The 27,165-nt window shown below is 42.4% G+C and overlaps 1 protein-coding gene across 1 annotated transcript; it reads right to left on the reverse strand.

Moving 5' to 3' along the window:
• Positions 1 to 1,916: 1,916 nt before the first annotated feature.
• Positions 1,917 to 25,292, reverse strand: elk1 (ETS transcription factor ELK1). The gene is made up of 11 exons (XM_030734777.1): positions 24,251 to 25,292; positions 13,999 to 14,207; positions 13,722 to 13,907; positions 13,428 to 13,601; positions 11,778 to 11,924; positions 11,001 to 11,453; positions 10,776 to 10,920; positions 10,152 to 10,300; positions 8,380 to 8,463; positions 7,896 to 7,997; positions 1,917 to 4,309 (listed from the first exon to the last, which is right to left on the reverse strand). The coding sequence occupies exons 1-11, from the start codon at positions 24,273 to 24,275 to the stop codon at positions 4,211 to 4,213; spliced, it is 1,773 nt and encodes a 590-aa protein (XP_030590637.1). The 5' UTR covers positions 24,276 to 25,292; the 3' UTR covers positions 1,917 to 4,210.
• Between the last annotated feature and the right edge of the window lie 1,873 nt (positions 25,293 to 27,165).

The raw sequence follows: 27,165 nt of genomic DNA on the forward strand, positions 1-27,165 counted from the left end.
TAAGACATGTTGTACTTACATCCCAGATGAAGATAATGCTGGTGGAGCCATAAGGGAGGCACTCGACAGACTGACTGAATTACAAAAATATGTACAACAGCACACTCAGGAAAGCCAGAGTGATTGGTTTTCCTGGCTAAATGCGGGAACTTGGTGGCAGGTATTGTTGAAATGCCTGACTCCTGTTTGTGTGTGTTAGTGTTGATTTGTGTGTTTACAATGTGCATTCTGCCCTGCATCAGATCCATGATAACAAATATTTTTATTGGTTATGTTGTGTCATATTTGCAGCTTCAGATGGTCAACCAAGACGCTGAAATGACTGCAGATATTTTGTAAATATGTAAATATTTGGCAATGAATGAAACCCACACTGAAAATGTGCAAGCAAGTGGTGTGGTGTGGGAAAAAGATGCCAGTGAAGTTATGATAAACAGGGGGGAAATGTTGGAGTTATGGTATAAATTCCATTCTGTTTATTATAAATTATCATATCTTCTGTTTGTATATTTTCTATAAGTTGTTTTATGTACATATGATACTGTTTTTATGTTTGAAATGGGAACACGTGGTGGTATTTCTTACAAAGGAAGTTGTAGTTACCTGCAGGCTGCTCTCAGCCTGCAGAGAACACATATAGGATACGTGTCTCGTATACGCCATGTTACATGCGCACATGTCACAGTATGCTTACGACCATATATGGTAAGGAAAAAGCCAAGAATGTTGTTTATTACATGTTGTAAACTGTGTTTGATGTAACCCACGTGATCTTATTGTGAAAATCCGAATAAAAGCGCTGCGCAGGAAGCAGTTCGCCAGGACAGATAACTTCCGCTCAGCTGAGAGCTGAGTTCAAGGAACGGATCTCTCCTCCTTGCGCAAGTTGAAATGAGTTGTGTGTTTGTTCTCTGAGTTTTTAAAATGATCTGAACCTATCAACTATCAGATCAGGTGGTAAACTGACAGGGAAATGGTCTGAGTGTGATTACAGTGTTTCTACTGAACGAAGCTAAAAGCTGCACAAAATCCATCTGATCACCGTTCTCATGGACGTAAGCCTCCTGCAGGTTCGTTAATCATGTTCGGTAAACTCATATTTGTTTCCTTTCTGAGGGTCAGATAAGAGTCCCCGACTAGCAGGGATTCCATTACTGCTGTGTAATGGGCAGCGCCCCCTGGTGTGCGTATAACAAAATACATCATACAAATGCATGCCTGAAAATTCAGTCTTGAAAAAATTAACAAATTTGACCAGCGAGGATCTTTTTTCTTTTCCTGTTGGGATTGTCTGATAATTTTTTTTTTCAACAGAGTTAAAATCTTGTGAACTTGTGAAGTGGATAAATCACATTTAACATAATTCTGCTTTTAGTTAATTAGGTTTGAGTTCAGTTTGGTTTCACTTAAGCTGCTTGCTTCAGTTTAGTTTTTATGAATAAAAAAATGTTTTGTTTTTAAAGGTTTCAGTTTTCTTTCTTGTCAATTCAATTTCATTCATACGGCACTAAATTAAAACCACAGGCACTTTACACTAAAAAGTAAAGAGCCTACAGTGTCAGAGAGAAAACCCCAATAAATCAGCTGATCTCCTGTGAGCAGCACTTGGCAATGCCGGGGAGGAAGAGATCTCCAGAAGGACAAGGCTCAGGGAGGGGTGGCTCGAGAAACGATAGAAAAGGCTGTGACATGCAACAGAGTGAAAAGATGGGAATAAAGAAGAAACAGTGCATCATGGGAAGTTGTCCAGCAGCCTGAGCCTATAGCAGGATAACAGAGGGGAAGGTTTTAAGTCTAAAAATAGAGAGGGTGTCTGTCTCCTGAACCCAAACTGGGAGCTGGTTCCACAGAAGAGGGGCCTGAAAGCTGAAGGCTCTGCCTCCCATTCTACTCTGAAGTATCCGAGGAACCACAAGTAAGCCAGCAGGCTGAGAGAGAAGTGTTCTGTTGGGGTGATATGAGGTCTTTAAGCTCTGATGGGGTCTGATTATTCATGACCTTGTTTAAGGAGAAGGATTTTAAACTCACTGGGTAAACAGATGCACCAAAGCCTCATCAGGCTGGTTGAGATAGCAAATGTGACCAAACTGACAGAGACTAAAACCAGATATTTCCTGTACATTTGTATTTTATTTGAGTTTATTTTCCTCAAGGTTAGTTTTTACAATTTTAGTTAACTGAACTTTTTTTCCACACCTAGACTTAGTTAACTATAATGACCCTGGAAGGTATACAACAGCTAATCAGGCCCTGCCATCAGTGAATGTCCCCTGATTTCCTCCTGAGTTCCCATCAAATACTTGTTTAAGTCATAAAAGAAAAATACAGAACATTTTCTTGTTCGATGTTCACACAAGAAACCAATTGATGCTTTTCTTACGTGGCTCTAATTTTATTATTTTGAAGTTTTGGATTGATGTAAACAAGGATGTAAACTTGGACTCACCCTGTTCTGATTATTTATTGAACACAAATTGCTCAAAGGAGATGAAATGTTTCATTTATGAGCACCTGTATGACCGAGTGTCATCATGTTGGGCGTTTTCCACGGAAAAAGCTTTCAAAATATTAAAAGCTGTCTTGTAAACATCACATTTCCACTTGAGTTAGTGTCTGAGAATGATAAATGTGACTCTTGCAACTTGTGGCAACATCACTGCAGATTTATAACTCAGAAACTTTCAGGAACCAAACATTTGTTTATGAGAGCTGCTCAAATAAAATCCGCTGCAGCTCTGGAATGATTGCTGAGATTAAAATGAAAACCAGCGGTTAAATCAGTAGCGCAGACTCACCTATCGGTATTTTAAAGCCAAAGGAATGTGACTCTGTCCTCAGTAAAAACCTTTAGATCGAGGCTGACAGACACGTCAGTTCAGTTTGGACATTAAACTCTGAGAAAATATACAATCTGTCACATTTAGAGACTTCTATAGAGAAAGAACTTGGCTGTGAAAAACCTCAGGTCCACCGTCATCTTCATCCTCTGTGATTGGTCAGTTCAAACTGCTGCTGAGGAGTTCAGTCCGAAAAACAGGCCATGCATAAGTGGAGAAAGGCGTGGCCTTTAAAAGCGGCCAATAAGAGCAAAGCAAAAACCCTTAAATGGCTCTGAAAGTCGTTTATGAAGAAATCCAGCAGAGGTGAGTTTATAAAATGTCACTGTTGGTGCTGAAATTAAATTCCAACTGGAAAAGGGTCACCTGGGAGCTTCATCAAAAAAAAAAAAAAAAACGACTGTCAAACAGTCAAACTTTAAAGAATCTGCAGAAAAAAGGTGCATCGAAAAAAAAGAGAGAAATAAATAACCTCTTAATTAAAAAAAAAAAAAAAAAGAATAACAATGAGCAAAAAGCCCTGAAAAGATCCCACCAGAAAGATCTGCGATTATGGAGGACGGCGGATCCTTTTTCAGACTTCCCCGTGAACGTTCGCGAGACTCATATAACTGAAAAACGTCTCTCCTGTCTGAGTCTCGCCCCCCCCTCCACTCCTCCATCAGTTAGTGACTCAGAGAAAACATTAAAACTCAAATGAGATCCGACTCCAGCTTTTCTCCCTCAGTTACAAACCGTTTGAAAACGGACGCTGTGTCACTGTCAGTTTACAAAAACCATCTTCAAAGTTAATCTGTTAGTTCAGTTTTTTTTTAAAACGGTGCCAAATCACAACAGTCACGTCAGGGCACTTTTACACTGTAAGGTAAAGACCTCACATTATAGAAAGAAATGAAACGACAGGTTTCAAAAAAACACCAGTAGAAAAAAAAAAAACATCCCTCTGTCTTATCGCGGCCTCTCTTTAGGTGTAGTTTCCGTCCAAACGCCGGCTTCTCGTGACGAGTTCAAGTCCAGAGAAGCGTCTTGTTTGGAGTCTGCTGTCATAGTGTTTGAGTACAAAACTATGAAAGAAATGACGGGCAGGTGTGAGGAGGACAAAGCACCGATTCCCACCTGTTAAAGTGTGAGAATCGGTGGAGGCGCCGACATTCACCAAAGTGTGAGTCCTGTCTGACTGATCCTCTGGTCCACACAAACCATCACACCTACCAGTAAGCAGTCAGGCGATGCGGCCTAAACTTCTCATGGTTTCAGGTTTTTAGTGATGCATTTCAGAGTCAGTCCAGATCGAGCTTTTCCTCCGACGAGCCCAAGGGGATCGTCAGGCGTGGTTGTGCCCAGCGAGGAGCTGCGTGAGGCGGGCGGGGAGCTCAGGGCTTCTGGGGGCCGGGGGAGAGAACCACGGGGGTGGAGAGGCCGTCGACGCTCAGAGCCGGGATGTGGATTTGATTACTGCCGTTAGAGGGAAACTGAGAAGGGACAGACAAAAAGACATCAGAGGTGAGAACTTGAGGTTTTATTTTGGAGGAATTTTAGAAAATATCCTGCTAACTTGCTAAAAATCAGCTGCTTTTCAGCTGAAAAACAGAACATTCGCCACAGGTTGGTACTGATTATTCTTTATGCTTTCTAGGAAACTTGATGCATACTGATGGCAGTATATGAAATATTACTCTTACTTAACACCCAATTTACTGCTTTTTACTCCCAAAATTTCAATTTTGAATGATTAATCAATCAAAACTAATCAAATAAATTATTTTCTTTTTGCTAAAATCAACACTTTTCCTGTAAAGTATAATATAGCACTCATAATGTCAAGCCACAGGACTCTAGCACTAGCTGGCCCCCTTAACCACAACTTGGAAAAACTGGATTCAAATGCTAAAATGTGGAGCTTCACGCTCCGATTTCACTAGAGCATCTAAAAAGATTAATTTATATTTAACCTTCATACCTGCACATATGTCCAATTCCTGAACACATGCAGTAATGTTATTCAAGCTCCTGACACTTTAATCAATAGCATTTTATCCATTTACACAAAGCAAAACTCTCGACTCGGTTTCTTCAGACTTGCAGCTTAAATGCTCATCTTGCACGATAAAGAACCAGCTGAGCACCTTCCCACTCACTGAAGACTTAAACAGGGGTTAAAACAGCAGTTCCTGAAAAATGTTACTGAGGAGCTGCAGCGTTTTGACCTCCTGCAGTTTTTAGCTGCGCCACAAAGAGGCGACAAAGCATCACGGCATCACGACGTAAACGTGAATAAAAGCTTAGAGCTCTTTGTTTCAGAGCAGAAGAAGAAATGATTCAACGCTGCTGCTTACAGACAAATCAATGCTGTGTTTAAAGAATTAAACCACCTATAGAATTAAACTGTGCACACAGGGACAGCTGAATCAGGAAAAGCAATCATTAAATAATAATTTCCATCATTTTCATGCAAACACTTTTAATTATTTCTGGTTAGTGTCACACATGCTGCTTTTTAAAAATTATAATAAAAGCCTTTTGTTTTTGATAAAGGTTTAGACTGTATGCAGGTGTTACTTTGGGCTCAAGTCCTTTTTCACACCAATTTCTGAGGTCCTAAAAAAAAAAAAAAGATAAACTGCAATATTTTTTGGCTTAAATCCTCACACTGCCCATTTTTTCTGCCTCCAACACATCAATTTCAAGCGCTGACTGTTCAATGGCTGTCTAATATAACTCACATCTTGACAGGTCCCATTGTAACAAGATAATGTGCAGTGTATTTTAGAGCATTATGATCATTATTACAATTCCATCAGAGCGAAGACAGAATATGCTGTTGTTTATGGACTGAGTGAACTGAACCTTTACTAACGGATAACAGACGGACTTCAAGCTCGGCCAGAAACCTGCAGACACACCAACTAGCTCTGTGTGTGCTCGTGTACATCCATCACTGTGGGGACTTTGTGCACTTTAGATCATGTGAGGACGCCTCCTTCTCACTTTGGACAACCTGAAGGTGTCAGACCTGGTTTGAGGATTCAGGCTTAGAAATACACTCAGATTAAGGCTGAAGGTCAGTGAATGCATTATGCCAACACAAGCCCTTACACAGTATGCGCGCGCGTGTGTGTGTGTGTGCACCCTGGATTAGATTCAGGTACCTGCAGTGCATAGTGTCTGTCTGTCTGTCTGTGTGTGTGTGTGTGTGTGTGTGTGTGTGTGTGTGTGTGTGTGTGTGTGTGTGTGTGTGTGTGTGTGTGTGTGTGCGCGCGCGTGTGTGTGTCTGGTAGAGGAGCTTGTGCAGGGCTGTCCTGAAAAGCAGTTTTTGTACTTTTCAGACTCTGTGATGATGGCCTTCAACAGCAAATAAGTGAAGATAAGGGCATCGCCCCCTCTGACGGTCATCCACAAATCCACTTCTATTCCCACTATGAGACCAAGTGTGGCGGTAGACGAAGCTCTGAGAAGCGTGTTAACGCACAGACTCCCAGCTTTACACCATTAAAAAGCATGTTTACACCCTGGTACAAAAACCACAGTGTTGCTAGTTGTTGGCGGTCTTCTACCGCTGAGAAGTGTACTGACGCACTGCATCGCAGCATCGTTGTGTGGAAAGCTGCGCAGAGGTTCAGCGACACTTCCCGGAGAACCCACTGCTCTCCCCGGAGGACGTCTCCAGTTCTTCGTGTCTCAGCAGGACAAGAAAAAGAATTAAAGACTCTTCTCACCCTGGACAGCAGTACAGGTGAACAAAGGTCCGGATAAACAAACTTAGAAACAGTTTCTTCCCCTGCGCTATCACAGCTTTCAACTCCTGTAAATAAACAAAGGCCCTACAAACGTAAAATTCTAATTAACAATTAGTGAATGGCATCACTTTAAGTGCAGTCACATCCTGAATGTGCAGGTGTGCATGTCTCCTTTGTAACTGCCTCTATTCTTCTTAGAGTTTATTATTTAAGCCTTTATTGTTCTTAAATGCTTTTACTCCACTGCACCTGTTTGGTTCTGTACAAAATAACTCAACCAAACCTCAAATATTTCTGAAGTACAATGACAATAAAGGCTTTCTATTATATTCTACAGTGACATGGCTACTCTGATTGACAGATTATACTGCCTGTTAAAGAGATGCAGCTCATAGACTGAGTTTGTAGTCTGTGTGATGCATTCATACAGTCTATGACTGCAGTTTGCTGGCAACAGCAACGACAATACGGCAGCAGCCAAAACGCTAACACTGAGGTTTCAAAAATGCAGAGCGAGAGCACGGTGGCTACACGCGTCTTTTAAACAGTCTGTACTTGTAACCAGTCACTTCTGGAGAATTTTCCTGCTTTTATGTTTTTGTTAGTTGGAAATGTGGCTGCTAAACTGAAAATAAATACAAGTTTATAATTTAATGTGACACTTAACAGAAAACGTGTATACCACGATAAAGGAATTATAATGAAGACAAATGGCTTTTAATCAGAGATGAATTAATGCAGAAGGAAGGGGATTACCACAGGCATTAGGATTGCCCCTCTGGTGTAAACAAGCACCTCAGTGACTAAACTTTCCATCAGCTGTTGAGATGTTTAATGTGAACCAGTTTGCATGACAGTATCGCAAGCAGAACTGCAAACTTGTTGCACAAACGTGTGAATTTTCAGTGAACCTGAAGCTGCTGTGTGGTTTCATTTACCAACCCTGCACACAAACCTGTGAAACACTGAAGCACGTGTGGCTGTAAGCAAAAGCTCAGCATGAGCTCTGCAAACCTGTGAACCACCTACAGATTAGATTTGAAAAGAAAAGCAGTTTATGTTGAGAACCAGCTCTAAATGCTTTAGATTTCAGCACACTCGCTCCTCTTTCAGTTTACTGCTGATAAACTGAACTCAAGTTTATTCACCTGATGGGATAAAATCCACAAACTGATTCTCTTTGCTCTCACCAGCATAGTTATGACTCCTGCAGATGTTTACAGCTGATTAAAGATCTTACTGTGAAGCATTTTTGGCACCAAAATTAAATTTATTGCACTTTTTATGTCACAGTTGTGTGCAGCGGGCTCGGTGTATTTACCTGGAAGGAGAGTTTAGCTGGCGATCGAGGAGCGATGGGGCTGAGCGTGCTCCAGAAGTGGATGGTGGAGGGAAGAGGGCTGGGAGTCAACAGGACCGGAGTCTGGAAGAACAGGTGGACAGAAACAAGAGTGCTTAACAGGGATGAACTCTGCAGGAAAAAACACAGTCTGATTTACAGTGGGAATATTCTTCAGAGATCACTGTGAATAGTTGTGATGTGCTAGTTTTACTCTGCGGAGTTTGTTTTTTTGTTTTTTTACAGGTTCCACAGAACAAAAAGGGGAGAAAAAAACAATAACTGATGTTCCAGAGAATTCAAGGTCTGTTGTGCTGTAGAGGAAAGTGTTTGGCTCGGCTTGCTGTCAGCAGCAGTGATGTAAGGAGGGTAACTGCTAGACCAACACATTTCTCCAAGTTGTGAACAGACGTCTATATTAATAAAGAAAGCACACGTGCCACACGCAGACAGACGGGTGTTTTACCAGAGCGTGGGAGGTGATGACGGTCGGGGTGAGCGTGTTGGTCGCAGATCCGGGAGCCAATAAACTGTTAACGGCTGCATTCACCTGCGGGAGGAACAGGAAGTAACACCACAGATTTACCTCCAAACACCTCGCCATCATTCACACATACACTGGAATGCACACAGATGCAATAACACACTCTCTACTGATGCTGCACGAAACAGATGCACATACATATACACTGTAAAGAGCATATTTGCCTTTTCCAGGAAACTTTAAATAAAATCATTTCAAATAATTTAGTTACATTTACTTAATTTCGATTTCTTGTAGTTTTATCAAACTTTTCATGTTTTTTCTTTTAAATTGAAAGTTTGAACAAACAAAGTCTCATTTTTCTGAAGCTGCAAACATTGTTTGATGTTTTGCACCTAAAAGATTTGATCTCTGATGAGACGTAACCATAATCCAAAATTTTGCAGAAAAATAAAAAGGTCTTTTTTGAATAAAAAGGTAAATAGTTCTGAGTATGAGAGTGGTGAGTATTTGTCAGACGTCAGAGTCCAAAAAGTCTTTTCAAAAGTCAGAAATCACAAAGCAGCAGAGAGTCGGAGCTGAAGCTCTCAGTCCCTGTGAGATTTCAGCAGATAGATTCCTTTATGAGCCACGTTGTGCGTCACAATCTAACAAACAGACTGCACAGTGATAAAACCTATGAATCACAGTCTGTGACGCACGGCTGAGGTTACTATGCTTTTTGTTTACATATCACATCCGTCTCGGTGCAGTCATGATAACAACTCGAGGACACATCACACAAACTATCTTCAGCTTTTTTCCTGTGTTAATACATTTTTGGTAACCCCTAAAAAAAATTATACAGTGTGTACCGATCTCTCTCTCTCCCTGACTCCGGTGCCATAATCCTTTTCTCATGCAGAGTCAGCGCACAGCTGACTCCACACAGCAAACAGCACTGAGTCCAAAAGCTGTGAAGAGTCAGTGTCAGTGGGCAGTCTGGCAGTGTGGTTTACTGCTGCGTGGAAAGGAGTTTGTGTTTGGACTGATTCCCAAGCATCAAGAGCTTTTTGTTATTGTCGCTTTGTTCTTGATAGAAATAACTGCACAGCTGTCTCCCTAATTCAAAACCTTTTAATAAAACCTTGTTTTTGTCCCTGAATCTATAAGTAATAAACCTTAGGAAGATGAAGGGATTTAAATTGGATATTTGTGCTGAAGTGGGAATATCAGTGTTTTTCCGGACTCAAAATGAGCCTTTGTGCAGATGATGCTCAAAGTTGAACAGAAATGAGATTTTGTCGTTATACTGTGACGCGTGGCTTTTTGTGTACAACTGATTTTAGCAGAGCTTAAATTTGTTTTTCAGTCCTGAAAATTTCATGTGAATATGTTTTGTTTTTTATGAAGTTGTGAAGACCCAAAAATGCTGGAGAAAATTAAGGTGGACAAGAAAGTGCAAAATTTCATCTGAACCTGGGATGCACTTCAGGGGACTAAAAATGGAGAAAGGAAAAAAAAATCACAGTATGAAGGTAAAGTTTTGCATGGTTTCATGAAAAAAGAAAAAAAAAAAAATCAGCTGATTCTGAGGGGGTCGGGTGGGAGTAACTGATTGATTTTATATGCAAACTTAATACTTGTCACTGAGAAAAACTGGGGATTCAACTTTTGCTCTTTATGACCCCAAACAAAACAGGTTTTTATGTCTGTGAAGTCCTTCAACCTTTACATGTGATATTGTGAATTACTGCGGTCTGAGTGTTGCAGACCTTATCCAGGGAGAGGCCGGGGGGCAGGGAGGGAGAGGAGGGTAGCTCCAGGCCCCGCGGCTTCTTTGGTTTGGGAGGAACGGCGTCTGAGGATGAAGCTGTTGGAGAGGTCACCGCTGAGGAGGACGTCACCGGGGCGATGGCGGGATCTGACAAAAACAAAAAGCAGGAGTGGAATTCAACTGATTATCGGAGCAGACATAAAAATAAGAATAACTTAATGATCCCAGTGGGAAAGTCTGACAGAGCTCATCTACTGTCTGTATGAGAATTAAAAAGCCCAGTGATTTTCTGTATCTCTCCGTGATGCCCCTTTTGTTCCATAAAGACGTTACACAGTGGGTGATCACAGTTGTTCAGGATGTCTAACATCTTTAGTGTAATTTCTTCACCACCTCTCCCAGCGTGTCCAGTCTGGCTCCAGTTCCAGAGCCAGCTTTCATGCAGTCAGGTGGGAGGAAAGAGAAACATGACTGAAGATTGAAATTATGAAGAGTGCCTCTGGATGTTTAGTCTGTATCCTAGCAACAGTTTGATGGAGGTGGTGGTCTCCACAGGCTCCACCCAGAGAAAAACTCTTTCCTCAGACAGTCAGAGAGATCACATAAAATGCTTTCCTGTTACCTGTTAGCATGTCCTTCCCCTCTGCCCTCCCCTCCTCTGCTTGCTGCTGAACTCCAACCACAGCCTCCATGCAGGGTGGAGGTGGGCTCTCCACAATGGTGAGGGGAGGCTCGGACTCTCCGGTGCCACAGATCAGCTGGGGAACCTGGACGGAAGAGCAGAAAGCACCACCTCAGTACAATGTTAACCTTTTATTAACATCTGAGAACTGCCTCCTCCTCTCACCTCCTCCACCTGTTTCCCCTCCAGTGTCACCATTTCCAGCAGCTCCGCCTCTGAAGGCAGGTTCTCCTCCTTGATAACGATGGGCGGAGGAGGAGGAGGACGGGCAGTGGGAAGAGGAGCGACAGAGGGAGGAGGGGCAGTAGTTGTCATGGGCACCTGTTGCTGCTGCTGCTGCTGAGGGGGAGGTGGGTTGATAATAACAAAGACAGGAGCAGGGTGAGCTGGATGAGGAGCAGCCTGCGGGTGGTGAGAGGGAAAGCTGGTGGGGTTGGTAACTGCCCCACAGTCTTCCTGCTGTGGGCCCTGTGGGCCCATTGACACATGAGGAGGGGGAACAGGGCTCACCGCCCCCCCTACTGATCCGAGAGGGATGAGGGAGGTGAGGGAGGACGGGTCCCCCATGTTGGTGAGATAAATCTGGGGAGGGTCGCTCAGAGGAGCAGCAGGAGGATTCTGGGAATGAAAAACAGAGGCGAGCGCGTTACTAAAGTGGACCTATTCTGCTCTTCGGTCTCATTTATACAGTTCTGGTGGTGGATGCTCATATTAAATACTGACAAAGTTTCAGATAATGAAGTCAATCCATGCACAAGTAATCCCTGTGAGCCAAAAACTCAGGTTTCATTTAAAATATTTTTTTCTAGTCTTGGATCTGTATAATGTCATTGAGAGCAGATATCCCTGATAAGGCCAACTGAGGCATTCAATTTTGGAAGTATAACAAACTACAATTCATCCCACCAAGTAACCAAGTAGGGGGCGGGATTTCACACTGACCTGCGATTGGCTGGTGGGGTTGGCTGGTATCTGTGGGCTGAGAGCCGGGGTTGGACAGGGAGACGTCTGAGTGACGATCACCTGGAGAGCAGAGTCTACAGCACTCCCTACTGACGGAGAGGATTTGGACTCTGGTAGCACACACACCTGAGGTGGAGGAACAAGGCAACAAAGACCCTGAATCAGTGGAGCCGAGCTCAGAGTTTACAACATGATTCTCAGTGGATAAATGTCATGTTTTTTTGGAGAGCTGAAGGAGTGCTCACATTTAAAAACATTTTTTTTTTAAACACGATTTTCCACAGCTGTCCACAACAGAATTGGACAGGTATGCATCCGTGCTCTTATGCATGTGTATGTGTGTGCCACAACTGTTCATCATATATGAAAACATTAGCACATTAACAAGAGAGCAAGTTAAATATTGCTTTGACTGGTAATCTATTTGTAATGACCGTGACCATGAAGATGTGCTATAATTACCCGTAACACCAACACGTCGACTGATTTGGCAAAAATTTTACACCAAAGGTCCTTCAAGACACAAATATTCCCACCTATCCGGACTGGCACTAGCTGTACACTGACTTGTTCATCTGCTGGCCAGACTTCAATTTTCCACTGGTTAAATGTACAAAGATGGTGAACGGAAGAGAAAAGTTACCCTGACGCAAAAAGGGAAATAAATGACATCAAATATGAAAGCTGTCTAAGACTGCATCCATCCATTCTCTTCAGGGGGGGCTGGAACCTATCCCAGCTGTCACAGGGTGAGAGGCAGGGTACATCCAGTACAGGTCGCCAGCCTGTCGCAGGGACAGACAACCATTCACACCTATGGGCAATTTAGAATCACCAACTAACCTAACCCCAGTCTTTGGACTGTGGGAGGAAACCGGAGTACCCAGAGAAAACCCACACAGACACGGGGAGAACATGCAAACTCTACAAAGAAAGGCTAGGGCCAAGGTGGATTTGAACCCAGAACTCCTTGCTGTGAGGCAACAGTACTAACCACCACAGCACCGTGCTGCCTCCACCAAGGCTGAAAAAACCTTCTAAAAAATAAATGAACTGAGTCCCTGGACCTGGATTCGTCTGCTTGTAAACACCACCAGGAGCTTCTGATACGTCTTTGTGAAGACTTGACACGAAATGTCAAATTTCACCTTGTTGCAATCAGTCCAAGTAGATCGACTGCAGAAGTTAGTCACTTCTAATTTGGGACAAGCCCCACCTCTGGTAAAAAAAAAGAAAAAACTATACAGATCCTTTCAAAACTTCTAGAGTAATCCTGTTAACAAACCAACAATCTAATCAATCATAAAATCACATTAGTGATTTTATGATTGATTATTTGGTTCTTGATTGATTCAAGAACCAAAAAATATTAGGCCACTGGCACATTATGACCTGAAGAAGTGTGAAATACGAAGTCCAGCAGCTGTACATAACAGTAATAAAACAGAAAGTGCAGGGGGGCAGTCATGAAGAACAATCATGAAGAACCAGTAAGAAAAAAAAAAAAAGTGTACAAATGTGAAGCCTACAGGCTCATTTAGTTTTGATCATTCTTGTCTACATGTGGACATTTTTTTCTGAGTATTGGGCTTCAGGAAAGGTCGGGGGGTAACGTTCAAATCCATTTACCTCTCTGGGTGTGCGATCAACTTTGGGGCTGGGATCTTGTTGCAGCAGGAGCTCTGATTTGACTGGCCGTGGGTTGGGTGAGGCCTGCAGGGATTGGATGGTGAAGGTGGAGTAGAGGCCGGACTTCATGTAGTCGTTTCTGGAGCTCTTTTGGGAGCTGCTGGGTGATGAGCGCTGGCGATACACACATACATCCATATATGCAGAGAGAGACAGAAAGAAAGAAAGCAATCAATTAATCAATCAGACTGTATTCATAACATCCTGCAGGAAATAAAGGAAATGTGAACGTACCTGGGGCAAGCCCTTTGTTGGACAGGTTGACGTCACACCCCCAAGGCCTTTTAATTGGTTGTTTGAGTCACTGATGTCCCTCCTCTGGCCATCCTCTGTGCTGCGTACTCCATCAGGGAGGGAGGGGTCGGGCTGACTCACAAACTTATAGACGAACTTCTGGCCGCTCACCTTCTTTATGATGTTCTGAAAGACCAAAAAAAAAAAAGAGAGAGATGAGCCTGGATGTAACGTAGTATTTGTTCTGCTGCAGTAACAGTAGTATTATCAGGCGTACCTTGTCGTAGTAGTATCTCAGTGCCCGGCTCAGTTTGTCGTAGTTCATGTTGTGTTTGTTTTTGCGGAGCCCCCACAGTCGTGCCACCTCCTCAGCATCCAGCAGCTTGAACTCTCCATCCTCACCTGTCCAGGAAATCAGGTGACGCTGCCGCTGGTCCTCCAGCAGGTGAAGCAGGAACTGCCACAGCGTGATGGATGGGTCCATAGCTGAGGAGACAGACGGAAAGTCGAGGACTGTTTCAGTACATAAATTAACATTTTTAAAACCTTCATTTTTGGTGTGTTCAGAACAAACATGAAGCAGCCTTCATGCAGCCTGACTGTTTTCAATTTCGGCCAAATGTCTGCATGGAGCTGTTTTGCAAAAGCTTATCAGCTCAGACTCTCCACAAGACTGGATCCTGCTGACGCCACAGATAATCAGAAATGGAGGACAAGTTTATTGTTGTCACTTATTGAGCAGCTGAAAAACTTCAGTTTTACCCCGGCGCTGGGGGGGGGGGGGGCAGTGTTTTTGTTATGTTTACCTCACCCACCAATAGGTGGAAGGAGGCCATATTAGTTTGTCTGTTAGCGATATAACGCAAAAAGTTTCAAACTTTTTTGTGGAAATATTCCTTAGGTCCAAAAAATTTTCAAAAATTCATGAAAAATCTCTCTCTCATCACTGGCAAAATTTTGAAGAGGAAAAAGGGAGCTCAAAGCTGTGAGAGGCCTTGGAGGAAAAAAAAAGAAAAACAGCTCCCAGCAAAATGATGCCACCTCCTGTTGTCGTAGTTAGTGGCTTGCATTAAAAACGTGATGGTTCATGCTGACAACGTGATGACACATATTCTAATGTAGGAAGTGCTGTTACAGTAGCAGTTGATCGGATCAATAAAACACCTGGATTATAATGGTTTCGTTGTGTACGCTTTTTATGTGATTTCTGCAAAACCATTAGTGGAAGGAAACGGCGCTCATGCTGAATCGCTCCATCGATCTAACTGTTCACCATCACTGCAATTAGCAAACAAGCACAGCATTTAGCGTTTAGCATTAGCTGCTAATATATCACTTAATTCCAGCTGTTAGTTATGCTTTTGGAGAAATGAGTCCTACTGTCTGGCAGAACCAAATATTTGAGATTTTAAAACAGTCCAAAAACACTCCAACAATTCTATTTGCATGAGTAACGTGAAGCAAAACTTTGCTTTGCATCTACACTTGTGTCTTAGCCCTAAAAAAAATAAATAAATCTGCCGCCTCCTGCCACCTGGACCCCTTGTTGGTTGTGTCTGCATCCCGCAGTGAAGGATGCAACCCGGTGATCGATCTCAGGAGACGTGCTTTACATTCAAAACTGTCTGCGTACCACACCTCTCTGTCCCCCATTTATTCATTTGTCTATTCTTGTGAGTGAGGCTCCATTTAAAGCTCACCTGTGTAAAGACATTTCTTCAAGTTCAATATTTGTCTGATGTTAATTTATCAATCAATTAATGAATCAACATACAACGGTGACTATGGTTTTCACTGTAATTGACTATTCCTCCTGAAGTTCAATGTCCAGCATAAAGCTCAATGGAAAACTGCTTTAGAGTACCCAACCAACAGGTCGTCAAAGTAATAAAAGACAGGTGAGAGCACAGGTGAGCCAGCCCACCTCAAACAAACTTCTATTAATGTCATAAAAGCACAACACAGACAGAAAAATAATCTACCATAATGTTCTGAGCAATTCAGTGTTTTGGGGCAAAAAAAATGTTTTGATTCAAGCCTCTAATACTGGAATATTTTCTGACACACACACAATCACACCGTGATGGGATTTCGGTGGATGAGCACTCTCCAGGAGAAGCCGGAGCGCGACTCCTCTGAGAAGGTCAACATTAAACAGATTACACAGAGGGAGATGCCTGTCAGCCATGGAAATGAACCTCATTACCATTGGCTGACCTGTTACACAACTAACCTATCGAACACCTTGGAAACCATCGCCATGGTGAGGCCTTTCATCAATGGTAGCCACAGGAGAGAGACAGCGAGGAGGGAAAAAAAGACAGAGAGCGACAAAGAGGCTTCTGCTGCTGCTGCCCTGCTCACAGGCACTCACGGCATAATACGAATAAGCAGTCTGATGCGTGGAGGGCCAGGGATATGTGGAAAGCTCTGAACACATGCTGAAGGTTAATTACCATTTTCAGCAGCTTCCCAGAAACAGTTTTTGGGGTTTGTACTTTACAGTAACATCAAGAATCTCTAAAGCTGTGAGTGAGATGGTGTGTGACGTGGTCAGAATGAAATAGTATACATTTCTATAGTAGCTTATCTGGCCATCACAATTCAAGGTAATTATGTAAAATGTGACCTGGAGCACAATTCCAAGAGTCACAGAATCAAAAGAGAGATTCAGAGACCAATCAGCACAAAAACCAAAAGCGTGACTTAATTTGGGCAAGACAGCCAGGTACAGTAAATGAATACCCACCCAAGTATATTTAGTAAATAACATTAGGAATTTTTGTTTAATTTATATTTTTTCGCCCACCAAACCCTCTGTGTTCAGTTTACAATCCATCCACTCTTCGTCTGGCTCCCTACCCAGGGTGCAACTGGGGCGGTCCTTGATAGCATTCATCTTCTTCTTTAGAGAGGAGCTCTTCCTGTGATTGGATGTACTCCAACGCCAACATTTTAGACCTGAACTGGTGGCAGTACTACTTTAGCTTTGGAGATGCTCCATGAGATGGAGGGCCACAATAACCAGAACCTGCAGTAGGTGGAGGCGGTGGCAGAGCAAGAACAAGCACTACTGTCGCCAGCTTCAATCCAATACTGTGGAGCGGGACTCCATCCACAGAAGAAGAAACTCACCTGAGAGGCAGCTGATTATTTTGCTCTGTCATTTATTTCATACTGGACTATTAAAATATTTACAGAGTAAAACCTTCAAACGGTTATTTTCTTAATAAATCACTTAAGCGAGTGTCCACGAAACTTTCACGGTGTACATGCAGGACACTATGATCAAACTTTTTCCCGATACCAGTGTAGTGGTATATGTGGCAGTGGGTAGGTGCTCGCCTTGCAGCCGGAGGGTTGCAGGTTCGAGCCCCTGTCCCTGCGCTGCGTTGTGTTCTCGGGCAAGACACTTAACCCACATTGCCTAACGTTAGCGCCAGTCTCTGGCTGCATGACCGCAGATGCTCGTCTCTGGATGAGTGATCTGGAACGATCATTTCGTTGTGTGCCTTGTGTACACAATGACAGTGAGTTGAATCTAACATCTAAATGAATCAATCTGCATTCCTCACTGTGAGGAGGAGACTGGGAATCATTCTTTATGCACACAGAAACATCCGACCCAGCATGAACACTGATTTTCAAACTTTGTCAAATAAAATGTGACACACAAATACATGCAAAATGAAACGCTCCCAAGCTGCTGATCCTTTGCTGTTAGCCTCCTCCACACTACACGAACCCTCCCTACCAGCAACCCCCTCCAACACCACCACCACACACACGCACACACAGCTGCTGATGTGTGTCGTAGTAAACACAGAACAACTGGATAAATCAGACACTCAGTCCAGCTTCGGGGCCAACATCAGATCCAAATCTAAGATTGGTGCATCGCTAATCAAGTGTGCATAATTAAGGTGCAGCCAACTTCAATAAACAAAGAGAATGTAAATCAGTGGGAAGCACTGCACAGACACAAGCATTAGCTAACAGAGCACAACTGTGACTCTGTAACTTTTACTTTAAGGGGTTAAAAAAGAGAAAAGCTCTTCAAGCAAAGCTACAGCTGCAGACAAAAGGGAAATAAAAGCGCCACAAAAACAGTACCTGGGTAAATATGCTTTATTATCTTCCATCACTGCTGCTCAGTAATGATGGAGCAGAAGTTTCAGCAGAAGCCTCACTGTGCTGTTTACGTTGTGCATAAACAGCAGAGCACACGAACCCGATCTCTGCAGGAAAATTCACACAGAAACGCATGACAACAATTACACCAGATACAAGGACACTGCGTGAATTAATGAATGCAGCAGCTAATCTCTGCGCGGCAGCGGAGACGAGTCAGATTCCCTTCACACTGCGAGCTGACCATAACAACCACTGCTGCAAACTGTGGGAATCCAATTAGAAATTCTGGCTTCTAAAGAACAAACTGCATCTGATGCATTAAAATAACATCTGAAGCTGAGTGACTTCTGCACCTCTCTGCTGACGGTGCAGCTCCTGAATCACAAATACAAAGCACATCGTATTCAATCATTTATTTAACTTTAATAAAGCTTCTTTTCCCCCTCGTCTGTTCCATCAATCACTATAAATTATTAAAACTAGTATTACAGCATACTGGTCTGCAGAGATGTTAGTAGATTTCTATTCTCTAACTGTGCAGACAGTGTACATATACCAGCATGCACCAAACCCTGATTCTCATCACATCGTGAATTCAATCAAAACGACAAACAGATTCTGGACTTTTTGGATCAAAATAAAAATCGAATGCACGTAGAGATGAGTGCCGAAATCCAGACAAGACAAGCAAAACACAAACACTTTTTTTCCCTCTAAGAGTTGCAAATTTTCTGCTTTTCTCACAGTGAACTGAACCTTTTTTGAGCTGAAACTGGGCATTTGCTATTTTACGCCGGATGAGATAATTGACCAATTGAAAAACTAAATGCCAAAGTCATCATTAGTAGCAGCCCTGTTGCTATCCAGAGCATTTTCACAAGTTCAGCAAATAAACTATTACACATCTAAAACCAGAGTGTTCACCAGCACAACAGCTGCGCTCCATCTTAAACCAAATTCTGAATATCTGCAGTTTTCTGAAGTTCCCACAGAGCAAAGGCTGAGAAGACAAACCCAAAGACAGAGAGTCGAACCACTGATCTGTTCCCAGAAACCACGTCCTGTTGCACTGCGGTTTCTCTGCTTCATGACATGAGTTTGTCAGTCAAATGCTGTTCTGGTTACAGTGGAAAGTGTCTGGTTTTACTAAAGGAAACTAGTTTTCAATCACACGTCTTTAGTTTGCGGTGCATTAAAAAAAGATTAATATTTCCAATAACAATGAAATTAAGTAATTTTCTGATAATATCTCTGGCCATTATTACTAACGGTAAGGATAGGGTCAGATAAAATCCTGATTGATTAATCGACTACAAATTAAAATCATGCTTGGAAACTAGCCAAGGCTCCAATTTAGGATACATTATTACCACTTCATTTTATGATTGGCTGCCCCTTTGCAAACAGAAGGTTTAAGCAGCAGAAACCTTTTTTAAACTCAATTTAAAACCTTGAAGTGACTGTGTGTGATGTATATTTATATTTGTGGTTATGATCATTTTAATCATAATAATGTTTCCTTGTATTTGTCAATCTACTTATATAATTTTTTATTATATTTATTTTTTTTAAATTGGATGAAAAAAAAAAAAGTTCAGTGGTGCCAGTAAATCTGATTTTATTGTAATTTTTCCACCTTTATTCACTACATCGTGATGTTTTGCAGTGAACTAAGACTGAGATTAAGAGATGCCCTGAAGCACATGAGCCGACAGACAGGCTGCTTTCAGGGATATTTGGACCATATTTGTAGCCCAGTTACCCAAATACTATATCACTGCTACTGAGCTCTGTGTGGGTGAACAGTTGGCTGCTCTTAGAGCTTTCACATCTCTCATAAACCAGCCAAGTATGGCATAAAGATCTGGTGGAAACTGTGATGCCAAAACTCCTTGTTGCAGAAAAAAAAAGAGATTAAATATGATTAGTTTTATTAGAACATGTCAGTTAACTGTCATAGATAAAGGAAACAGTATATGTATGATAAATGCAAAAATATTCCTTTATGAAATGTAATCAGAGGTCATAAACGACACCCACTTGGGTCATTTTAGTCACTGGAGGGTTAAGGCTATCCCCTCCCCACCAACAGTAGAAATAAACTCTCTGAAACTGGGTATTTGGGGCAGTCTAAAGCCTTCTGGTTCACATATGCACTTGTACATATGTTGACTTTATTATCTAGAACTTTAGCCATGTTTAATATGAACATCCACCACTGGAACAGGATTAATGTGCTCCATTATGAGCTTTGATATCGACTGTATGCGTGAGAAAATGAAAGAGTCAAACAGTAATTTCAGGAGCAGCAGGATGGGGAGGAGTCCCAATATAACCTAACCAGGGAGCAGGTTAGTTTCACAGACTCTGTTACTCTGGTGACTGAGTCGGAGTTTAAGTCAGCTCTCTTCCTGGAATAGAAAATCCAGAGTTTGTCTCATCTCAGGGTTAAAGTCAGAGGTTTCTGGAACAGAGACGTGGAGGTGTGCCTTCCTCCGAAATCACAGGACGACAGGGCAGAAAAGGAACTGAAGGTGAACATCCTGAAAGCTGAGGAGAAACTTTCAGAATAAAGTCAATGCGAAAAACAGGATGCTTGTGAGACGAACTGAACTGAAATCCAACCACATGATGGTTCTGATAGCACCGCCGACAGCACTGTGACTCCTCATCAGCACACATCACACCAGAAACATGTCACATCTCACAGCATTGCTCAACACACATCAGAATGCGTCAGTGTTGCCATGGCAGCGGGTGATATTTCATCACAGACCTGTCTCCATGATAACGGTCAGCATGATGTCTGTGATAAGGCTGTGTTAATGACATTTTTTACAGTCAAATTCATGCTGACACTGAACATCATAAGGCAGACAGAGCCGGTGCACATGGTTTCATTACTGCAGTGCCTTAAACCTGCATTCTTTCTAATGGCCACCGGGGGGCAACTCCTGTGTTTGCCAAAAATCAACCCCATTTACTTTTTACTCAATTTAAGTCTGGTGTTTCCATACACAGGCTTTCTTGGCATCTAAATCTAATAGATAATCCTTGAGTTTTACATATTCATTTCTTGTAGTTGCACCACCTGACTTTTTTGCAAGAACTTTCACTTTAAATCAGCTTTTACTTGGACACCTGTCTAAACTTTTTGAGTTTGATAGCAAGAACACACATAGTAACCATTTCCTGGTTAATTCGCTTTCCCCTCTAATTAAGAGGAGTTAGCAAAATGTCAAAAAAGTAACTTAAAGGGCCAAACTGTCTTATATTTTTGACATCAAATCACGGGCCAGAATCAGGGGGTGACGTCGTGGAGTGATAATTCTGTACAGCTTGTTTATTTAAGAAAAAAATCCAGAAAATTAGTAAATGGATATTTTTAATTACACTTTTGTGTGATGCTTTCTGGACATTCTACCTGGAAAAAAAAAAAAAAGTTTTAAATTTCTTCTTGAGTGATCATTTTGTACACTTTGTTTAAAAAAAAAAAAAAGTTTCAGAACAAAAACTTTTATTTTGATAAAGTATGTTCTATTTAAAACTATAAACTTTGCCCAATTGTACCCTGAGTTTTAACTACTTAATGATCCAAAGAAAAAAAAAATTGAAATGAAAATGCTTTGTAATTATTAAAAAGTATTGGTATCAGCGATACTGGCCCTGCATTTACTTGGTATCGGCTCGATACCAAATCTTGTAGTATCGCACACCACTAGTATCAACAACGCACTAACGTACCCATCCAGATCTGACCTCACAGCTCCAGGGTGCCGGCGTTTTAAAAGCTCAGCATTGCAGTGATGCTGCCGTGGAAGGAAAGCTCTGCTTTGCACAGTCAGCATTCAACTTTATTTTTATTTTCTGCCAAATGCTCCCACACCTTTGACAGTCTGTCTCCATCTTCTTTCATTTTCTCCACCCTCCTCTCTGTTCCACCATTGTCATGTTGTTCCATTACTTTCTTCTTTGTTAGTATTTTTACTGGCGGACAATGGCGGCAATACTGCCCCCATATCTCCCTGTAATGTATTGCAGTTACATAATCACATACGTGGTTTTAGAATATGACATGTCAACATTTAAATTCCACGCCAACTAATTTTTATAGTCGACGTCATTGTTTATGTCGCCGAATCGTTGCAGCCCTAGTCCGATCCATTCAGTTCATTTCTATGTTGCTCTGTTTACTTCGTTATGAGACAGCAGCAGCCAGCATCAGAGCTAGCACAGCCTGGGGGAAGCTAACGGCAAAATGTCAGCAGTTTGGAGATATCCTATTTGAATATTTGCCAAAGATTTTTACTTAACTGCAAATTCTGGTCAAAGTGAGCTGACGTGAGCGAAAAGATCTGACAGCAGTGATGTTTTCCCTCTCTCGCTTGTTTAATTTCTCGCTCATTATTTAATGATGCCTAATAATGCCTTATTTAATAGGGATTGTAACATTTTATATTACAAAATTAGAAAAATGAGCCTACTGTCATGTTACACACAGAACAATGTTTCCCACAGTCTTCTTGTCACATGGAGGAATACAGTAAATTAATTTAATGCTGTTTCGGACTGGTACGCTGTATCTGCAGATACCCACAACATCGGATCGGAATAAAAAAAAAAAGCTGGATCAGGCCATTCCTGCTCACTTGTTTACAACTTACAGCTCACAGAGAGATGAGGCACTGCTGTGTGTCAGGGCTGTTGCTCCGACTAGTGGTCAGTGATGTCATAACATCTTTGAACCAACAGGTTATGGCTGCTGTACATTATAAAACAAAAAAAAAAAAAAAAAAAATTCATTTAACCGGCCAACCAGAAACAGCAGCAAGGTTTAAACGTCTAGTCGGTACATCACAAAGCATGATTACTCTGACATGTTAGTGTTAGGTGATAACTTAGAACTCCACCCACTCATCCAAATATGGGTGACGTCACAATGCCTACTTCCATCTTTTACAGTACTGTAAAACTGTAATATTTACTGTAGTATTTTTGCACCAACATGGTGAATCCCAAAGTGCTATTAGCCAAAAACTTGGCATGGTGTCCAGTGTGTCCTTAAACTATTTGAGGAAACTGGACATGTGGCGGACAAATGAAGAAGCGTGAGGCCTAAAAACCTATTTACAGCACATGAACAGTATCTGGAAGTCATGTTCTAAAGAAATAGGAGAAAATCCTGTAAAGACCTGAGAGATGCATCTGGCCCTTCAGGTGATCCATCTACTGTTTCCTGAAGCCTCATCAGAAATGGTCTCAGTGGAAGAGCGGCTGTGAAGAAGCTATTTTTAAGGAAGGGAATTGGGGAGAAAAAGCTGAAGTATGCCTAATTACACAAGAACTGGACTGAAAATCAGTGGCAACAGGTCTGATTTTAGCAGTGAATTCAAATTTGAACATTTTGGTTCAAATCGTCAGTGTGCACAGAGGAGGTCAGGAGAGATATACAACAGTGAGTGTCTACAGCCATCTGTGAAACACGGTGGAAGCTCTGTCATGGTCTGGGGCTCCAGCTAAAGTACTGTCTCATTTTTATCAATGACTGGCAACAGCCTCCTTTTTCAACACGAAAACAATCCCAAACACACTGGCAGTGCAGTAAAAAGCATATCTAGATACAAAAACACACAGTGGAGCACCGTCTGTCATGGACTGGCCTCCCCAGAGCCCGGACCTGAATATTACTGAAACAGTGTGTTCTTGACGGAAAAACAGAACAAAGGCAGACAACTATTAACTTTCAAGTTCTTTAGATTTAAACAGTTTGTTGCCTTATATATTGTATTTCCATTCATGTTTGCATGTTTCAATAAATTGTTGCACCGATTTCAAAATATAAACAGATGAGGGATTTCTGCACAGGTTTAGCTAGTCTGTCCAGTCAAAACCATAAAAATACAGATAAACTGAAGACAGTAAGGAAGGCCTAAATGGTTAATCAAACCTCTGTATTAATTAGCAGTAGTGTGTTCAACTCCAAATCATAAACAGGTATCAGTGCTGAAGCAACAGGAAACACACACACACACACACACACACACACACACACACACACACACACACAACCATCCCCCCCACAGTGCCTCTCTACCCCCTACTGTGAATAGTTAAAGAGCCTTTAATGTGGATTTTCTCTGTCAGGCTGCAAGTTTGTGCACGCTGTTGGCAGCAGCATGAAAACAATTCAGGTCCAACCCAGCTGCAAGGCCACAGCAGCTTCCACACACCTGTTGCAAAGCTGCTGCAGCTTCCCTCCAAAATGCACAGAAACACATGCAGGACTGCGGCACACACATGCACACACACACACACACACACATATATGCACACACACACACACACATATATATGCACACACACACAGAGCCGTATCCTGCAGCAGCATCTCTCACCATTAATCAGCGGGTTGGACTCCATCTTCAGCAAAACGATCCTTCTCGTTGCTGTTTTCTATCTGCCAGATGCCTCACACCACCTCCATGCTGCTGTCCTGCTGTCAGTCTGTGTTTGTTTGTGCGTCCGTCTGTCTGTCTGTTAGCGTGTGTGTGTGTGTGTGTGTGCTGGAGGGGGGTTTACAGCTGTCAGAGCCAGGCTGAGGAGGCTGAAGAGGAGGCAACGTTCAGCAGCTTCTCTCTCGGCCTGCTGGCGTTATGTAACCGCTCCGAGCTGCCGCTGCCAGGCTCCCCTACCTCCATGATAACCGTACTCAGGGAAAGGAGAAGTTCTCACAAAAACCACCACAAAAAGACAGAAAAAGTCCCTTTTGCGTGTCACAAACCAGCCTTCATCCGCTCATACCTCAGTGCTAATTAACATGTACGATGTTAATTACTGCCCAGCAGCTTTTAACGGGTTAACAACACAAATTAGGTCCATTCTGCGGATGTGGATGAAGGAAACTGAGGCGTTTTTATCCGGCTAACATCCCTGCTGTCAGAGCCTGGACGTGTTCAACAGCTAACTAGCGATAACTCCGCTGCCAGGCTAACACTTTTTTTTTTTTTTTTTTTGCAAAAATAGTGAAAATAATACACATTTACGTGTATGTATCTCTTCCGTAAATTCCGTGGTGGTCGTTTAACCACTCGAGTGATGCTACTTCCGGTGTTGTACTCCACAAAGTTTACACGAGTTCAAGGTTTCTTCGGGGCTGCAGCGCCTAGCCTAGCATAGCTTAGCCCGCTGCCGTGACAGCCCCCCGCCTTCCTGCGCTCCTGCTGGTGCGTCAGCCCCTCCAAACAGCGCCGCGGACTGCGGTCTGGATCCAGAAAGAGTTCACCGGGGACCATCTACAGGCTTCCGACAGGGAGGAAAAGTATTTTACACCATCCGCCCCGAGCTGGTAGTTTTCAGCGTCAGAGGATAGCGGAGAAACTGCGTGTTTTCCCAGTTTCTTCCTGTTTGGAACCAAACGCCTCTTCAGCGGTTCCATTCCCGTCAGGCTAGCAACAATAAAAGCGACCTCACTTCCCCTCAACTTTCACATTAAAACTCAAAACTGTCTTTTTAACAGTTTTAGGTCTTTCTTAACAAGCCTCATAATGTTGATTTTTTTTAGCTTACTTTATTCCAATGATGTTTAAATGTTTTCATAGCAATAATAAAACATGAAATAAAATATAAATTAAAGTTATTGGCCGAGCTTCCATTATATATGGAAGCTTTTTTACACCACTGAAGACACTTTTTTCTTCAGTGCTGTAAGGTAAAGGTTTTGATTTAGTATCTATATAGTATCTGATTTAAATCTCAACTTACTCAGAAATAATTACAAAATACTTAGTAAGTGAAAACTTTGACTTACCTCTGCCTCGCATTTCTTTTTCCAGTGGCATAAATCAGCTTCCACAGATATGGCTGCAGAAACGTGAAACTTTGTCAGGTCCTTGTTCTGTGTGTTTTCTGCAATCAGTCCCTCAAATACTCAGGCAGGATGAGTGTGCAGCACTAGTGGAAGAGTTTGTGGAGTGGTCTGAGGAGAATCATCACCAGAGAGATGGTGACTGACTTTAGAAGGAAGAGGATGCTGATGTTGTGGAGAAGTACCCAGGCATCCACACTGGCAGCTCTAAATCTGATGGCAGGGTCTAAGATGACCTCTTGCCTGATATTTCTTTTTAGCCCTACCTCCATTTCCTCAAGAGGCTTTGCCTTTTTGCAGCCCTCCATTCTAAATATGAAGGAGATTACAGTAGGGTTGGAGGAAGTTTTCACATCCTTTATTTAATTGATGGATCTGATCTACTTACTTTCATCTACATATTTTTATTCTTGGAGTAACTTTATCTCAGCCTGGGCCTCGGGGCAGCGCCTCATCGCTGTCTGAAACGCTGTTGTAGCTCCTCCCACTTTAAGCCAACTTTCTTCTGATTGGTTGCTTATTGTAAATAGCTAACACTTTCCAACAGCACGTGGGTGGGGGTGACTGAGATGACCACATTAGGGACACTCCGTCATACAAAACCAAGAACAGAAAAAAGTGTAAGTAACAGTGTTTAGAGCAGCAAATTATATATTTAAAATAACTGCAAAAAAAGAGAGATGGTTTCTGAGTGCAGAGACTTGTTTCTTGAAGGACTTTGGTTAGTTCACATTAGCTCTTTGCGTGTGTTTATAATCTAATTTATATGCTTTTTAATTTTTTTTTTTTTTTTTTGTGCTGCTTTGAATCGATCGGTGGACGAATACAAGCAAATATCTGAGTGGAATTACGCTTTCAAATGAAAAGTTTGTGCTTTTTGCGCTCTTATTTTGACGTAAAACCTTTCGCGCTTTGTTTGACTTCCGGTGTATGACGCGCTGTTTCTGCAGCAACAGGGCGCTGACGTCATCGCGACTGTACGCTCCACCGAAAGCGACGCGAATAACTTTGCCAAACTTTGATAAACAGACCAGTTCGGCCCGCTCCCCCTCACAAACACGCCTGAGGGCCACAGAGATGTTACATTTGCATTTCAGGTCTTTGGTGGGCGGGGCTGGGCGGGGCGGGGCTCGTCAGTGCCACCTGGGAACACCTGGGCCCTTCGTTCCCAGACTGGCGCTCCGTCTCTCACGTTCACCTACCTCTCTGCCACCATGCCGTGTGCTGAATTAGTTTCTCTTTAGTTTCTTTGTTGTTTCCCGCACTTACACACACGTCCACACCCTGCACCGCTGAGCTTCCTGGTTTGCACACCTCTTTGGTTTCACATTTACGTTGTTTACGTTTGCTTTGTAAGCCTTTTTCTTAAATTGCTGAACAGTGTGTCCGTCTTTTTGTCATTGCCTTACGAGCCAGGTTGTGACAAAATCATTTAAACTGAACGTT

This window comes from Archocentrus centrarchus, chromosome 7, assembly GCF_007364275.1.
Source record: "Archocentrus centrarchus isolate MPI-CPG fArcCen1 chromosome 7, fArcCen1, whole genome shotgun sequence".
NCBI classification, from domain to species: domain Eukaryota; kingdom Metazoa; phylum Chordata; class Actinopteri; order Cichliformes; family Cichlidae; genus Archocentrus; species Archocentrus centrarchus.